At 39.0% G+C, this 18525-nt stretch overlaps 1 protein-coding gene across 1 annotated transcript in view; it reads right to left on the reverse strand.

Moving 5' to 3' along the window:
* Nucleotides 1–549: 549 nt before the first annotated feature.
* Nucleotides 550–18525, reverse strand: part of LOC125257142 (fish-egg lectin-like) — a 28927-nt gene continuing 10951 nt past the window's right edge. Inside the window, exons 4-6 of the mRNA XM_048173599.1 lie at nt 1274–1485; nt 956–1083; nt 550–842 (exon numbers count right to left, since the gene is read on the reverse strand). Coding sequence (XP_048029556.1) covers nt 698–842; nt 956–1083; nt 1274–1485 — 485 coding nt within the window. The 3' untranslated portion in view covers nt 550–697. The remainder of the gene's footprint in view (nt 843–955; nt 1084–1273; nt 1486–18525) is intronic.

The raw sequence follows: 18525 nt of genomic DNA on the forward strand, positions 1-18525 counted from the left end.
CCCATAGTGTGAAACGCCTCACTCTGTTATCAAAAAGAACCCGGGATTACGTTAAGTAACCCATCGTTTTCAGCTCGAAAACTTACAGGATATACTTAGAGTATGATGACCTTATAACAACAATAATTAACACGGTTTGAGGTGATATGAGTTAAGCGATCGTTAGATTTAATCACCGATTTACTGTAATGCCCCTCCCCCCCCCCCCAGTTAGAACAAAAGTGGCAGACATGTTACTTAGGCTACTTGTTCAGATGACATTCTCCGGTGAAGATTCTTATTTTGGTCATACTTCCAATACTACAATCTGTGATTCTGAAGTACATTGTCCACACCGATGTGGTGATTGACAGCAAACATTAGATTTATCCACGCTGAGGAACCGTGCCGAGGCACAACGCATGTACAGATAATTCCACAAACAACTGCAATTGCAGGTTTCAAACAGAGATGGCGACAAAGAGGCAGCTTTAATAGTGTCAATTCCACTGTACCTCCAGTTTGAGAACTACTGAACTAAATTATACAAGAAACACAACACTGATAAGATGCTATCATAATGCTTTATTGGTTCAACAGCAAGAAAAAAGTAAAAGAAAGATTAAGATTAATCAAGCTTTTATAGTTTTCTGTTAATAATATCTGAGATTTCTGTTAATGATTGAGCTCCTCTGTTCCTGCAGTGATGCTTGACAGACTATAAAGTACACCTGCGGACGGAGCCATCAACACAGATGACCCACAGCAATCCCAGGTCAAAGCTCACATGCTTGTGGCCATTGGGACAGGCAACAATCGAGAACCAGTCTGTGCCAGCGGGGTTGGACTGAGAGACGCCAGTTCTGCAAAATTATGGTTTCTTGAATGCAGCATTTGATTTATATCAGAAAATTATTCTTGAAAAATTCATCACTTTTGTTCATACAACATTTAATATGATGACTGTTCAGTTCACCTTTGGTATAAGGCCCCTTGAGCATTGACACCAAAGACATTGCCATCAGTTGCTACTTCAATCATGGACAGAAGTCCAGGAATATTCACAAAGGAGCCGGACCCGGAACAGGCATTACCAGACACACCCTGCACAAGACCGAAAGAAACACAAACCAGTCAGCCGTATGAAGAAATTGTTTGCTGCTTCCACACCAGTTTCTTTATTTCTTTAGTTATGTCAGAAAATTAAACACTGAATTTAGTATTGTTGTACTTTTAAAAACCTGGTGTATTTGAACTTGTACTCAAGTCCCTGTATTTAACATTGTGACATTACCTTCATGATGTATATTTGGTCAATGATGTTCACTCCCCAACAGCTGTACGGGCCACAGCTGTAATATTTCAGCTTTCCATTAAGTTGAACCCAAGGAACAGAGCTGGATGGCAATTTGTTGTTAGCATCCATATTTAAACAATATATGTCATCATACATATTGACACCTGCAACATTCTGATCTCCTCCAGCATCCACCTGTTTGAGAAGGCCTAACAGTACAAGCAACAGGTTGGATGAAAGATTAGTCAGTTTAACTGGAAGAATAACGGTTACGCTCTATTTTACAGTCCATTCCTTACAGTGTAGGCTACATTTACATTTATTAGTTTTGCAGATGCTTTTATCCAAAGCGACTTACAAGTGAGGAATACAACAAGCGAGTCATTGTGAAGAGGCAAATAGACACAAGAAGAGCTCACAACACAAGTTTCAGTTACATTGCTTAGAGTAGCATAACCCAGCAAGCAATAGCCATCATTTCACCGTCTCCGTTAACTATAGACCCAATATTGTCCAGCTATGAGTAACCCCACATGTTCTATACGTAGGCTTTGTGTAGCCATGATTTAGCTCGTAGTTAGACCACCTATAGTCAATCCTGATTTATTGTATTTTTTGGACAGGACGTGCATGAGATGGTTGATATTCCATCATGTTAGCAATGTCATGATATCTACAAGATGTAAGTGGCCTTTCATGACATGATCTATCTGTATTCACGATTTAGCTCTGAATTGGATAGGCTATGTGCAGTCTGCTTTTAGTTAAATCGAGGCAATCTATAGTCTAATTTTTACGGCTTTGCTATTGCCCTGATTCAGACCAGCAATGAGTGTAACCAAAATAGTGTTAAAGGATTAGTTCACCAAAAAATGAAAATTCTGTAATTTATTACCCTCATGCCGTTCCACACCCATAAGACCTTTGTTCATCTTCAGAACACAAATTATGATATTTTAGTTGAAATCCGATGGCTCCGTTAGGCCTTCATAGGGAGCAATGACACTTCCTCTCTCAAGTTCCATAAAGGTACTAAAAACATATTTAAATCGGTTCATGTGAGTTCAGTGGTTCAATATTAATATTATAAAGCGACGAGAATATTTTTGGTGCGCCAAAAAAAACAAAATAACGACTTATTTAGTGATGGCTGATTTCAAAACACTGCTTCAGGAAGATTCGGAGCACAAATTAATCAGTGTGTCGAATCATGATTCAGATCGCGTGTCAAACTGCCAACGGCTGAAATCACGTGACTTTGGCGCTCCGAACAGCAGATTCGATACACTGATTCATTTATGATCCGATGCCTCCTGAAGCAGTGTTTTGAAATCGGCCATCACTAAATAAGTTGTTATTTTTATTACCATTTTTTTTTTTTTTGGTGCACCAAAAATATTCTTGTCACTTTATAATATTAATATTGAACCACTGTACTCACATGAACCGATTTAAATATGTTTTTAGTACCTTTATTGGTCTTGAGAGAGGAAGTGTCATTGCTCCCTATGAAGGCTTCACGGAGCCATCGGATTTCAACTAAAATATCTTAATTTGTGTTCTGAAGATGAACAAAGGTCTTATGGGTGTGGAACGGCATGAGGGTAATAAATTACAGAATTTTCATTTTTTGGTGAACTAACCCTTTTTAAAAAAGCCTTCAATGTTTACAGTGTGTGGAATGGTGCGCTGTGATTGGTTGAGCAGATATATCACGTTCTGCAGAGAAATGAGACTGGCGTTTATCGCGTTTTGGAAAGAAAGGGAGAAAACATGACAGAATAACACGACGGATATCGCATTTCAAAATTAATAAATTACTTTTCAATACCGACCAGATACAATACTGATTTTGGCGGAAACTCAATTTTTTTGAAAATGGCGTTTATCACGTTTTGGAACAAAACTCTTCATTTGATGACTGTTCTTGGGTTATGGTTAGACGTCTATTAGATTTTCACTGACAGCCCAAATTTAGCCTTATTTTAACCCTCTGGGGTCTGAGGATTTTCGGGGCCCTGGAGAAGTTTTGACATGCCCTGACATTTGTGCTTTTTTCAGTTGTTCATAAACATATTAATGGAAAAAGTGTCATTACACTGTATTCAGCACAAACTAGGCTACAATAATATGTGAGAAACATGTATGTACATGTTTGTATTTTTTGAAGGAATAACGTTTATGCGTGGTTATTGAAAAAACAAAAAACTTAAGTCACTGAAATAAGGACAAAAAAATAATATTATGTGTTCACAAGACTTCTGGGTATTGGAGGTTGTAGACTAGAGTTTTTGCTTCAGAATGATGTAAAAATTATGCTGCCTGCTCCTTCATGTAAAACAATAGAGAGATTGAGAAACACAGTATGCGTGGAGGCATGAATCATCATGAATAATGGGTCATTTACACCTGAGAAGACAAAATAATCACATAATAATGACCTGAAATGACTTGCATAATAATGAGCTCTTTCAGTCAGGTAGGCTGTGAAAAAACCCTCTGTGATCATATCTCAAGCTCATCATATGGTGTATATCAAACATACAGAAAAACAGCAATACTGTGAAATATTATTACAATTTAAAATAATGGTATTCTATTATATTCTTTAAAATATAATGTATTTCTGTGATGCAAAGTGTCTGAACAATTGTTACCTCTGTGGCATTTAATATAGGCTTTTATACAGAGGAGTAATATTTATTCAATATTTATTGTCATCACTGTGAACACTGGTTACTGTGTTTTCAGTTCATACTTGCAGCCGGAGGGAGCTCTGTACACCTTTAGTCCACAAATTTATCTAAAGAAGAACAGGTCATGTGACTCTCCAGGAACTGAACTAAGAGGCCAGAGATTGCTAACTATGGCTATTCAAAACACTTTTCAAGACAATAAATACACGATTGAGACGATGTATGCATGTATTGCCTCAGAATTTGCGTCTGAATAGCACTCGCTCCATGGGCGTGGCTGCATTAGCAGATAATGAGCTGAATCACGGACTTCTGACATGGCTCTCTTTTCATACAGATTATATAAACAGAGAATATTTGTTTTTGATTTGACTTACAAAACCTTAACCTGACATTTCAAAGTTTTTTTTAGACATAAGTCTCATTTTTGTGTCATCAGTATTCACTAAGTTACAGTTCATTTTCTGAGAACTATCAGATTGGACTTCGTTCAGAGGGAGACGAGAGATCACACATCATGTTAGTTTTCTTTATTTTACAAAAAGCACAACATTTTCTTTTTGCTCTGAGTGTACACAAATGAAAGAAGACATTCCACAGATTAAAATGGTGTATAGCTCTTAATTGTATGTGCAACATTGACAGAGTATTTTGAGTCTCTTTCACACTGGTAAGAAAAAAAACGCGGTGGTATCGCCGGTGATACCTCAGAGTGTTAATACTCTGAGGTCTGAGGGTATCGCCGGCAATACCACCGTGGTTTTTTTCTTATCAGTGTGAAAGAGACTCAAAATACTCCGTTAATGTTGCACATACAATTAAGAGTTATACACCATTTTAATCTGTGGAATGTCTTCTTTCATTTGTGTACACTCAGAGCAAAAAGAAAATGTTGTGCTTTTTGTAAAATAAAGAAAACTAACATGATGCGTGATCTCTCATCTCCCTCTGAACGAAGTCCAATCTGATAGTTCTCAGAAAATGAACTGTAACTTAGTGAATACTAATCACAAAAAATTACACTTAGGTCTAAAAAAAAAACGTTAAGATGTCAGGTTTTAAAACATGCAAGTCAAATCGAAAACAAACCTTCTGTGTTTATGTAATCTGTATGAAAAGAGAGCCATTTCAGAAGTCTGTGATTCAGCTCATTATCCGCTAATGCGGCCAATACATGCATACATCATCTCAATCGTGTATTTATTTTCTTCAAAAGTGTTTTGAATAGCCATATTTAGCGATCTCTTGCCTCTGTTAGTTCCTTGATTGTCACATGATATGCCTCTTCTTTTACTGAGGCATTTGTGGACAAAAGGGGCAGAGCGCCCTCCGGCTGTACCTATGAATTAAAAACACAGCATCCAGCGCTCATAATAATGACAATAAATATAGAATAATAAATATTACTCCTCTGTATAGAAAATTGATATAAACATATGAGAATCCATCAATATTTCTCCAAATGTGTGCTTTTAAGCATATTAAGAAATGATGGTCAATATAAGATTTTAAGAGTCAAAATATGAAGCTTGAGTCTTAGATCTTTTTAATGATGTATAGTTTGTCAACTGCACATCAACATTTAGGCTCTATAATATAACAAATATAGTAGCCTATATGAAATGCCCTAGAGGTAGGAATGTTCAGACGCTTTGCATCACAGAAATACATTATATTTTAAAGAATATTAAAATAGAAAACCATTATTTGGTTAGAGACTTGAGACTTCTTTTAAAAACATTATAACGGCAATGTGTTCAATCTTTTGACTGGTACTGTAATTTAACATAGGCCTATACACAATTTTCTTCATATCATGTGCAATAATACGTGCATGCATGAGATCACAAAAATCATGTTTTTTTTTTGTCCTGAGTGGATTTTAATCCTGTTATCAGCATGATCACAGAGAGTTTTTTCACAGCCTACCTGACTGAAAGGCCTCATTAATATGCAAGTCATTTCAGGTCATTATTATGCAATTCTTTTGTCTTCTCAGGTGAGAATCACCCATTATACATGAGGATTCACGCCTCCACGCATACTGTGTTTCTTGACCAAAAGTGTCTTAGAAAATTTAAATCTCTCTATTGTTTTATACGAAGGAGTAGGAAGGATCATTTTTACTTCATTCTGAAGCAAAAACTCTAGTCTACAACCTCCAATACCCAGAATCCTTGTGAACACAGTTTTAATTTATTTATTTTTTTGGCCTTATTTCAGTGACTTAAGTTTTTTGTTTTTTCAATAACCACGCATAAACGTTATTCCTTCAAAAACACAAACATGTACATACATGTTCCTCACATATTATTGTAGCCTAGTTTGTGCTGAATACAGTGTAATGACACTTTTGTCATTAATATGTTTATGAACAACTGAAAAAAGCACAAATGTCAGGGCATGTCAAAACTTCTCCAGGGCCCCAAAAATCCTCAGACCCCTGAGGGTTAACCTAGACCCATATTCACCATCTATTAGATGGAAATATGTAGTCGTCTAATAGCAGTCTAATTGATGACTAGTCTATTCTTGGGTTATGTTAGATGTCTATTCAGACCCGGCACCATGAGGGGGCAAAAGGGGGCATTGCCCCCTCAGGTCTGATTTGTAAGGTGACCAGGAGGGCACATGTTCGGTTCATTTAGTTTTGTCGTGGCCACAACATGTAAACTTGTGGGAACGTAATATGTCGTGGCCACAAGATATTAATTTGTGGGAACGTGATAATAACTCGTGGCCACGAGATCATTTTGTCGAGGTAACGACATCCTTATGTCGTGGCCTCAAGATCATATGGTGAGGGAACGATATATTTTTCTCGTGGCCATGACTTCATTATGTTGAGGAAACGACATCTATTTCTCATGGCCGCAAGTTAAATGTGTAAACAACCTGCGTGACCATGGCAACCTGGAACTATCACAAATGGATGAGACCTTGATAATATTTATTTTTATTAAGAATGAAAAATAAGGGGAGTCACGTGAGTATCTAAAGCAAGATGGCGGCGCTCTAGATAAGCTCTTATCCACTCGCCAATTAATATATAATTATGATGAAATAGTTGACATCTTGTTGAAAAAATACTTGATGTCCATGATCCAGATTCTAGGAACTTAATCACGTTTCTGTCGGTATTACGATGATGACGACAGGAGTACTCCACCTCCGATGGAGGCCAAAGCATATCTGAGCCTGCCCGAAAAACAGACTGACGCGAAAATGAGCCTGGAGAAAGTTTTCACTGAAGTTACCAAAATGAGTAAGACACTTCAGGTAGTTGCAGCGGACACAATCGTTATCAAAGAGACAATGACCGAGTTAAAAGATACGGTGAACGGGCTGCAAGTCAGGATGGAGGAGGCGGAAGGCCGTATTTCACAACTGGAGGACGTGACAGGGGGACTGGCGACAGATAAAGATGCTAAAGAAAAGAAGATAAAAGTGTTGTGGGATCGTGTTCAAATGCTTGAGAACCATAGTAAGTGGAACAATTTAAGGCTTGTGGGGCTAAAAGAGAAGTATAGGACGAACGGCACCCTGGAGAGATGTGTGAAGAAAGTTTTGAGTGAAGGCCTGGAGATCGACATGGAGGGGGAATTCGAAATTGAGAGGGCTCATCATATATTGGCCCCCATGCCGAGTGAGGATCAACCGCCAAGACCGGTGCTGATCAGGTTTCTGAGACAGTCAGCGCGGGAGCGCCATGGAATTGAATGGGAAGATGCTATTTCCAGACATGACGAGGGAGCTGGCTGAAAAAAGAAAGATGTTTCTGCCTGCCAAGAAAGCGCTCCAACAGCCAGGGGCACCGCTAGCAATTTTGGGCCCTATGAAATAAAATGAAGTCGGGCCCCCTACCATACCCATTCCGCACCAAACATACAAGCCAACCAAAATCTTTGTCTACCAGGGGCGCAGGAGGCATTTTCAAAGTGGGGGGGACCAAACTGTAAGCAAAAGGGGCGGAGCCAGGGCCTGGCCAAAGCTTGGCCACCCCGCTCACAATTGCTGTTTCTGTCTACTTGTTGTTGTTGTTGTTGACGACAGAATTGCGTTTATTTAAACGCAGAATCTTCTCTTTAAGACCACAAAAAACGGGAGACTTTTCAGACGTGTACTCCAACTTCGCCTCAGCGCCAGGCGCAAGTCAAACAAGCGCGGAAATGATACAGGTGCCGAATGAGCTTCAGCAGAACAACAGTGAACAGCGAACATTATATATATCTATAGCTTACGTAAATGTTTCTCAACTGGTGGTTTGCAAGACCGCGCGCACTTTTCAATCACGCGCTGCCACGCAAATATGACGCGCTGTATATTACTCTCTATAAATGCAACGTCGTAGTTCTGTCATCTATTAAGTCATGAAATAACCAAAAGCTGCGTTAAAACTGCATGCATGTAGGCCTATATATGCGTCACATGTCTCTGGACTAAAATATTCTGCTATGTGAGATCACAATATAAGGCACAAGCTTATATGTACTTTTTTAATGCATAAATAAATGTGAGAACTGTGCATTTGTACTAGAAGATGCTAATTGTGCATTAATTTATAAAGTATGAATAAAAATGTATCACATTTAAATGCATCATTAATTTTACATTCTGGCATTTATGTGCTGTCGACTTCCACATCAGCAAATGGGAATTGAAAAGAGAACACTTGTTTTTTCTTTGTAGGCCTACTGAGTTTTATTTTAAGTATGATAGAACTGTTGCAATTATTTATTTTGACAATATAGAAAGTTAAACATTTAGTGTTTACTTTTTTGGTTATTTTTTGAAACAGACAAACTCAGAATTGTTGAAGAGTTCATTGATTATACATAAAATTCAATGAAGGTTGAATAATCTTTGAAGTACAGTATGTAGTTATCGGTCTCATCCATGGAGATGCAACAATGGAGAACAAGCTATTGGGGGTTCTGAGAACCAGAAGTGACTGAACAAGTTGAAATTTAGCTATAGTATGAGCCCCTTTATTAATATGCCTGCAAGTGAGGAATGATTAAAAAAAGAAGAGGAAGAAAAAAAGGTCAAATTCATTCAGCATTCCATGATCTCAATTACAATTAAGTAGGCTAAAAACAAACTGTATTCAGTTGTGTTGTAGGCACAGTCCAGTAGTTACAATTTATTACAATACAAAGAAAGTGAAATAAGAAGTACATTTGAATGATCAAATCTTAGGAATGAGCAAAGTGCCTGCAGAATCTCTCCCCTGGTTACCTTTTTATGTGGGATGTCTCAACTTTTAAATTTGCACATTTCTACTTTGATAAATTGTGATTCTGTAATTTCACACTATTTGCGTTAATAGTTGTTAATAATTACATGGAATGATTATATGTTATAAAGCTTTGAGTAAATAAGTGTTAACACTTTACTATATGGTTATGATCCAAACAGACATGATCAAATGGTTAGGCATATTCAATCATCTGATATAAAGTGATATTATACATCTGATATAAACAAACTACCAAATCAACATCATGCACTCTCCACTATATGTTGGCAGTTAACATTTATTAGTTACAGTGTCATGCTACAAAATGCAAGAGGACATTTGTTATTGCTCAACATATCAGAATATCGTTATGACTGAAAAACTTAACTTAAAGTACAGTGATTTTAAACTTAGTTTGCACTTACAGTCAGCTGTGATATAATGAAAAATTCAAACATTTTAACAGCTTTTATATAAATAAAAAAAGATCTGAAATAAAATACTCTACTTATAAAATAAAATACTCTTCTTGAAACATGTGAAATATACATTTATTACTGCTATACACTGCTATGTACCACTGTACACAGGTAATTCAGTTTTTAAAGGACCCAAAAACTGTCCTCCTCCTCTCATTTCCCTGCACAAATAGCTGGGCAATTTCTCTCTTGTCCAGTGTGTCAAGCCTGTCTTTGTGAACATGACACACAGCTACACCATTGAGTCTTTTCTGACTCATACTGGATCGCAACCATGTTTTGAGTCTACGTAACCCACTAAAGCTTCTTTCAGCCTCAGCAGAAGAAATGGGCACCACCATCAATAATCTTACTAGTGTCTCCACCTCAGTGAATAGGCCACGAACCTCAGGGACCATATCTTTCAAAATTTGCACAACATCTGCAGTTGTCTTGACATTGTATTTGCTTTTAAACATAGTTAACTGAATTTTCAAGTTTTCTTCATTCAGCTCTGGATATTTACGAACAGCATCATCTGTAATGCCAGTCAGGAGTGTGTTTTCTAATTGTTTGATCATCTCAATGCCTGGTTGCCTAAATCTGTCTCTCATCTGTGTATCTACTGTGTCTAGGACACGGTAAAACTCAGTTCTATAGAACTCTGAGGCAGATCCAGGAGTGTAAGCAGAGGCTGGCCCAGAATACCTTTTGGGGGGCCTGTGACTGCGTGGTAAAACAATAGGTTTCGAGAGACAGATTGTCACACTTGTCCACTGCCTCCCTAAAGATTGTTTGAAAGTGGTCAGTGTCTCTCTTTTTCCTCAAGCTATCTTGGATGAGGGAGACAGCAGAAAGCATGCCCTCCACTGTCTGTGTGTTTTTCTGCAGAGATACGTTTAGTAACTCTAGTTCACCTATGGTATCTAGGGCAAGCATAAGGCCCAGCACAACGTTACCTTGTTGGAATCTATCAAGCAAGCCATGGGCCCGGCTTGCTGATTCAGAGCTGCGGTTACTATCTGCCATCTCTTGCAGAGCATTTAACACCATTTCATACTGTGACAGCACAGCACGAATGGTAGATGCCCGCACAGTCCACCTGGTTGGGCATAAAGGCCTGATTGATTGGATTGGCCCATCCCCAGCAGAGGCAGCAATAGATTTAAAGGTATTCTTTAGCTTACCAGACTGGGAAAAGAATGTGCCAAGCTCGTTTATCCACTGAAGTGCGTTCCGCACTACAGGAGAGGCTGAGCATGCCAGTTGTGTTACTAAATTCACACAATGGGCTCCACAATGTACATATGGTGCTAGTGGCTGCATCTGACAAATGATTGCCTGTGTTCCTGAGTATTTCCCAGCCATGTTGGCAGCCCCATCATACGCCTGACCTCTGAGGCCTGATATTGGCAAATTGAGCCTCAACAGTATATCTAAGATAACCTTTGCAAGATTTTCTCCTGTTGTGGATGTTGTTTCATACAAGCCAATGAACTCCTCATGCACCATCAAATCCTGATCAACATAGCGTAGGCACAGGGCCTCTTGCTCAGTTCCTGAAATATCCTGTGTGCCATCCATTATTACAGAATACTGTAATACAGGTAAGGCATGGATTTCGTCTGTGATCGCCCTGACAATTGATGAGCTAAACAAATCAATAAGCTCATTCTGACATTCCCAAGAGGTGTATACCTCCCTCTTGGCAGACAACCATCTGGTTAGAGATGGATTGTCCTCGGCTTTATATTTTAAAAGCTCATCTAGGTTCCCCTTCTGATGATCATGCCCCCTTAAGGCCAGTCCCTGTTTCACAAGAAACATAACCCCACTAATAATCTTTAACAGATTATCTCTGTTTTCATTCTGCTGCACAATGTGTGCCTTGCTCAACTGTGCACTGATTGATCTGTTTTCATATAATGTAGCTGTGATCGCAACTTAGTGGCCCTCTGACTTCTCATGCATGCTAAACCGTTCCAGTGCTTTTTTCCAGTTTTTAAAGCCAACACTGACAAAAGCTGTCTCTGCACTCTTTACCTGTGCTGGTTTTCCTGCCTTAAAGTATTTGGAGCAGTGAAAACACAGAACTCCATCAACACCCTGACTAACGTGCAGCCATGGGTACTTATCATACCAAGATTTTTGGAAAGATAATGTCTTATCACCACCAATCACTTGCTTTTGAATGACTTGAGGATCAGGTTGAATTGGTTGTGTATATGTTGAGCTAATTAGGCCTAAATTCTCACTTTCATTCTCCTCTCCTCCTTCTGTCTCTCCTTCCTCCCGCTGTCTTTTTCTCCTCTCTTCATTGCCCTCAAGCTGATCCTCCTGCTGTATTTTTCCACTGTCTTCATTGCCCTCAAGCTGATCCTCTCTGTCTATTTCAGCCTGACTTGGACCAGCCTCATTATCATCAGAAATTACCTGAAAATATAGCCCAAGAAGATATTTTGTGCTGAGCCAGGGAATGTAAAAAATAACTGTATCAATATCTAAATAAATAAATCAAGACCAATCAGGGCTCTAATAAATCTAATAAATCAGGGCTCTATTTATCTAAATAAATAAATAGGCACACATTCAAAAATTTAGGAGCACCATCCAAGTTAACAGCCATTAACATTTCCATTACAGGGCGATATTAGACCCCCTCAAATTTATTTCCAGGGACTTTTTATCTTTATAAGAATATATTATTTATAATATGCATCATCTTGTGAATATTTTAAATTTAAAAAATGTTGATTTTAAACAAATTTAATTAGAATAATAAGACAATCCAGGATTGTCCCAATCCTGGATTGTCCAGATGTTTCATTTACAGATGAAATAATACAGCTCAGAGGTAATAATGATTCAATTAAAATTCAGTACTTAAAACTTAAATAAAAACTGTACGGTACCTAAAAGTAAAAAAACAAACAAAAAAAACGTAAAGATTAAATTAAAATGTATAGTGTTTTAACATTAATTTATATTTTAGTGATTCCTCTGCGTACCGCTAGAGGGAGCCTGAGTCGTACCATACTTTGAGAGCCACTGACTTAAACTATTATCTATTGGATTAAAATAAATCATTTAGAATTAAAGGCCTTCACAAACATGGCTAAATGGCATTTGGGATAATGATGACAATTGGCATTTCATATAGGCTGGACATGTATAAAATGTATGGCAACTTACATTTGCCTTTTGAAAAAACGAGACCAAACTCTGTTTCGTTGGCTTCATGTTTGTGGTTCTGCCAGGCAGACTAAAAGAAAGTACAAACTTGAGACAGCAAGGCACAAGTAAGACTAGTAAATTCCCTGACCCTGCCTGTTAAGGACTGGACCGCTATCATTCAGAAGCAAGCACCATTAGATGATGACGACGTACCGTAAGCTGTCAAATAGGAATAGGCTAGCCAGCCTAAGGCTACATACATGTAGGTTAGCAACAACATAAAACGTAATCGTAATTTATTTTCTCCATGTCACTAAAAGATGTCTAATAAACATTTAAAAACTTAGCATTGGTGTATGGCTTGAATTAATTACAATGATTGTGATGTTCGTCAGAATATAGCACGAAAAAAATCTCGACAGAAAAAATAGCGCGCAGACCATTTTCCCTCATGAAAACTGCGGGGGTCGATTGCTGCCTTTTCAAAACTGCGGGGGTCCTGACCCCCCTGTCCCCCGTGCCAACGGCGCCCCTGTTGTCTACATTTACTAATACTGACCTATTATTTTTTCTATTGGTTTTGACCACTAGGTATCAGTATTTAGTCAGAGACCTACCATGGTTGTAGCTAGCAGTTGAATTATTATTAAAATGTAAATGTATTTAGACAAATACAGTACAGTAATCAGATATTCATAGAAAATGCAACATTCTTAAACAATGGTTAAACATACATTATATTAAACATGAACAAAGTGCAATATGCATTACACTGCAACAGTGACTTTTAAAAAATCAATTAGACACTAGAGACACAAGGCCCAACATTACAGCAAAGGAAGCTCTCTCTCTCTCTCTCTCTCTCTCTCTCTCTCTATTTCTCTTCGTTGAGCAGTGCCTTCCTGTCTGCATCTTTTAGCTCGGTGAGTGTCAGCCACAGATGACGGTGGAGCACTACCATGAAGCCCATGCTTCGCCCGAACGCCTGGGCTGTTTTCTTTGTTGCCTTCAGGGCAAAATCATTCGCAGGTCTTTAATCGCCTCGGGGTCCGCTTCACCCTCATCCAGGGTTTTCAGGAGCTGAGCTTGAAAAACCTGAAGCACCGCCATCGTGTGGAGTGCTGAGATTGCTTCACCTGAGGCGGCGTACACTTTATCTGCAATATGCATGGTCAGGCGGCAGGGTCTCGACGGCAGCATAGAAGACTCTCTTCAGTGAAGTATACTGGAGGGCAGGGTGGTGAATCACACCTAATCCCTGCGCAATCGTCCATATGTGGCCGTCCCACCAGCAGCTCATCGGTGGCAGTGGGACGTTACCAAGAACATTCACCAAGGGCGACGCTCCTCCAAGCCCTCAGCACCCGCACTGGGAGATCCTCGCAGTCAGTGCGGGCAGCCCGACCCGGCGAGTGTTGCTTCTGCATAGGCGAGTCCCAGGCACAGAATACAGTACTCGTGGGTGTCTGGAGCCTCTGGGTCCCGAACACAGCGTGCAAGCGTTGGACATGTTGGAATGCCAAGAGGGTAATCCGTCTTCTTGCGTCTTCTCCACAGCTGTCTAGAAGTCGTAGTCTGTAGAAGTTTGTGAAGAGGAAGATTCTGAGCTTATGCCGCCAGGACCGCGCATTAGATAGTGGCAGGTACCGCCCCCTTTTCACCGTCTTGGCTGGCATTGGCCAGTGAGAATCGCAACTGTTTTTGCTTTTTTTTTTTTTTTTTTGTTTTGGTTTAAAGACCAGAGATCAGTCAGAGCTCCCAGTTTGCATTTTAAGAGAGCATTTTATGTTACTTAGTTGTGTTTGTTTTGTTTTTTGTTTTTTGTACATTTATGAAAAAGGTTTGGTCATGACAAAGTTTATAAATAAAAAAATTTTATTATACTTGCTAGGTTGCAATGTACATATAGATCTAACGTTATATACACAACAGTGGCTTTGGTATTCCTTTTTTTTCTTTTTCTTTTTCCCTTGATATTACATAGTGCACTATGGTGGGGAATTATATAACATGCATGTCTTGGAATATAAAAGGCTGTGGGAATCCTATAAAAAGAGGCAAAGTTATGACTTATTTGAAATATAATAAAGTGGATATTGCATTTATCCAGGAAACACACTTTAAAGGGGAAGAGGCTCTAAAATTGAAATATGGGTGGGTCGGACAGGTATTTCATAGCTCCTTTTCCAGCCAGCGGAATGGCATTGTTATACTAGTGAACAAGAAATTACATTTTATTTTGACTGGTGAGCTTAAAGACTGTGAGGGGAGAATGGTCTGTGTACAGGCCCAGATAAACGGTATCAAAGTGATGTTGTGTAACATCTACGCACCAAATATAGGGGATCCTAGTTTTTTCTATGAAGTAAACAAGACTTTAGGGGAAATGGAAGGTCAAATAATCCTGGCCGGAGATTTTAATCAAGTTTGGGATGCTTTTCTAGACAAAAGTAAATTTAGTAACCAACCACATCCTAAAGACAGCAATTCATATGCTGAGTGAAGATAATGGGTTAGTGGTTATTTGGCGTCTAGTGAATCCACCTTTTACTCAAATTGTCATAAATCCCACTCCAGAATGAATGTTTCTGATCTCGAATACCTTGACAAAGCATGTTACACACTGCAAAATAAATGCTATCGCTTTATCATATCATGCCGCTGTGAAGTTAGGCATTGATATTAACTGTGACAAAGAGAGAAAAGGCAGATGGAGATTAAACACTTCACTTCTATCTCATGAGGCCTTTAGTTTATTGTTAAAAGAAGATTTACAGTCTTTTTTTGAAATTAATACTGGTAGTACTGATAGAAGATCAACTGAATGGGAGGCATCTAAAGCATACGTAAGAGGAAAGATAATAGGCTATGCATCTAAACGGAAAAGGGAGGGCCTGGACAGAATACAGGAATTGGAAAACAAAATTAAGAATTATGAAAAATAATTATTCAAATGCTTTTCAAATCAATTGTATCAAGATATTTGTAAATATAAATTTGAACTTCAGGAAATGTATAATAAAAAGGTAGAATACGCCTTGTTTAGACTGGGAGCTACTTTCTATGAAGATGGGGAGAAAACTGGTAAACTGCTAGCCAGACAGTTGAAGCAAAAGAATACATGTAATTTAATAGCAGCTATTAAGAAAGGAAATACAATAGTTACCTCAACAAAGGAAATAAATGATGTATTACAGCAGTTTTATAAGGAATTGTACACTGCTGATATTAATCCTAAACAAGAAGAACGTTTTTTTTCTCCAATTTCAAACTACCTAAACTGTCCTCAGAGGAGGTGAGTTTGTTAGAAAGTCCAATAACAGAAAAGCTGTATCATGCGGAATGGTAAATCAGCAGGATTAGATGGGCTCCCTGTTATTATATTATATTATAAAGAGTATATAGATTTACTTACACCCATCCTAACAGAAGTATATAATGAGGCATATGCTAGGGGATCTCTTCCCCCTTCTTTTAACAATGCTCTAATATCTGTGATTCCTAAGAAAGATAGAGATTCCACCGAACCTTCAAATTATCGACCAATTAGCCTGATTAATGTAGATTGTAAGATTTTAAGTAAAATTCTGGCGTTACGGTTAGAGAAGGTGTTATCCAATATTATAAACCCTGATCAAGTTGGATTTATGATGAATAGGTCATCAACAGACCACATGAGAAGGTTACTACACTTAATTTGGCTAAACAGTGAAGAACCCAAACCAACTGTTGCCCTTTCACTCGATGCAGAAAAGGTGTTCGATCGGGTTCATTGGGAATTTTTATTTACAACGTTGTCAAATTTTGGGTTTGGGCCATATTTCATAAAGTGGGTCCAAACATTGTATAAAACACAAGGCATGCGTGATTACCAACAGTAAAGTCTCCCCACTTTTTGATCTTACCAGGGGGACATGACAGGGATGTCCGCTGTTGCCATTATTGTTCACCATCACATTGGAACCTTTGGCCATTGCTATTAGGGCTAATATAAACGTTTCGGGCATAAAGGGAGGTGACAAAGAACACAAATTGTTTTTTTATGCTGATGACATTTTGGCCTTAGTAAAAGATCCAGATAAGTCTTTACCTCATTTAATGGAGACAGTTCAATCCTATTCTAAAGTGTCTGGATATAAGATTAACTGGACAAAATCTGAAGCTGTGCCTATATCCGGAATATGTAATGCAAATGTGCTAACTAAATTTGGCTTCAGATGGATCCCAAGAGGGATAAAATATTTAGGTATCAAGATAAGCAGGGATTTAGAAGAGATTCTTATGTTAAATTTGGCACCACTTTTACAAAACATAAGAAATAACCTGGACAAATGGGGGAAAATCCAGTTAACTTTATGGGGGAAAGTGAATATAATCAAAATGGTGGTTTCGCCGCAGCTTAACTATGTGCTTATGATGCACTTACAACACCACAGTTGATTTTTAATCAATATGATATAATGGTTAAACATTTCCTATGGAATGGGAAAAGGCCCAGGATAAAGCTTAACAAATTATGTGCTTCTCGGGATAAGGGAGGGTTGGGACTACCAGACCCTCGGCTCTATCAGGTATCTTATGAAATGGCCAAATTGGCCAAACATTGGAACAATAATACTCAATTAGATTGGGTTACTATTGAGAAAACTCTGTCTTGGCCATACAGCCCTATTAAGCGTTTGTCTCAGTGTTCAAACATAACCACAAATCCTATTATGAGGCATTCAAGAGAGGTATGGGCGAAGATTCACAAGATCACTCACACCCTGCACTCACTGTCCGGTCACGTTGAGCAATACTTACCCGTATGCTTACCTCAAGGACTCCTTGCTCGCTACTTACCTGTCTCCTGTGCAACCCGATCTCCCAGTGTGTTCCTCGTCTGTGTGTGAGTGCTCCTATGTTCTCCAGCTCCATTCAGTTCAAAGACTCCATCATCTGCAATCACAAAAGGACCGTAACGATCATCAGACATTACCATTTTTCATCTGTTCTACCCTGCTTTCCATATCTGCTCACTGGTTTCAAAATAAAGACTACTTACCTTTGTACAACTGTGTCCAACCCCTCTGTGTCATAACAGAAGACCGGACCATAACCGCTAACCAGTATGAGCCAACAGTATCCCTTCCAAGCACTTGTGGATGCGCTACGCCGCACTCTAACCATCAACCCACCAACGCCATCCACAACCACCTCTCCTTCACCGGCACCTGCAGTCACCACCGTCAACACAGCCCCATCTCCTTCTCCACCTGTTTACGCCAGTCCCATGGCCAAACCAGCGCCCTACTCAGGATTGGCGGAGGACTGCAGCGGTTTCCTGCTGCAGTGTGAACTGGTCCTAGAGATGCAGCCGCACCTGTACCCGAACGACACAGCCAAAATAGCGTTCCTCATCTCCCAACTCAGCGGCAAAGCATTAAAATGGGCTGATTCCATCTGGTCACAACATAGCGCGGTAACTCAGTCATACTTAGCCTTTTTTTCTCACTTCCGGGAGGTTTTCGGAAAACCCATCACTGACTCGTCTGCAGGTGAGAAACTTTACAATTTAAAACAAGGTTCCATGTCTATTTATGATTATGCTTTGCAATTCAGAACGCTGGCTGCCGTAAGTGGATGGAATGAACAAGCTTTGATCACTACCTACCGCCAAGGATAGGAGCCTCGGGTGCGGCT

The sequence above is a fragment of the Megalobrama amblycephala genome, linkage group LG2 (genome assembly GCF_018812025.1).
Source record: "Megalobrama amblycephala isolate DHTTF-2021 linkage group LG2, ASM1881202v1, whole genome shotgun sequence".
Taxonomy (NCBI): domain Eukaryota; kingdom Metazoa; phylum Chordata; class Actinopteri; order Cypriniformes; family Xenocyprididae; genus Megalobrama; species Megalobrama amblycephala.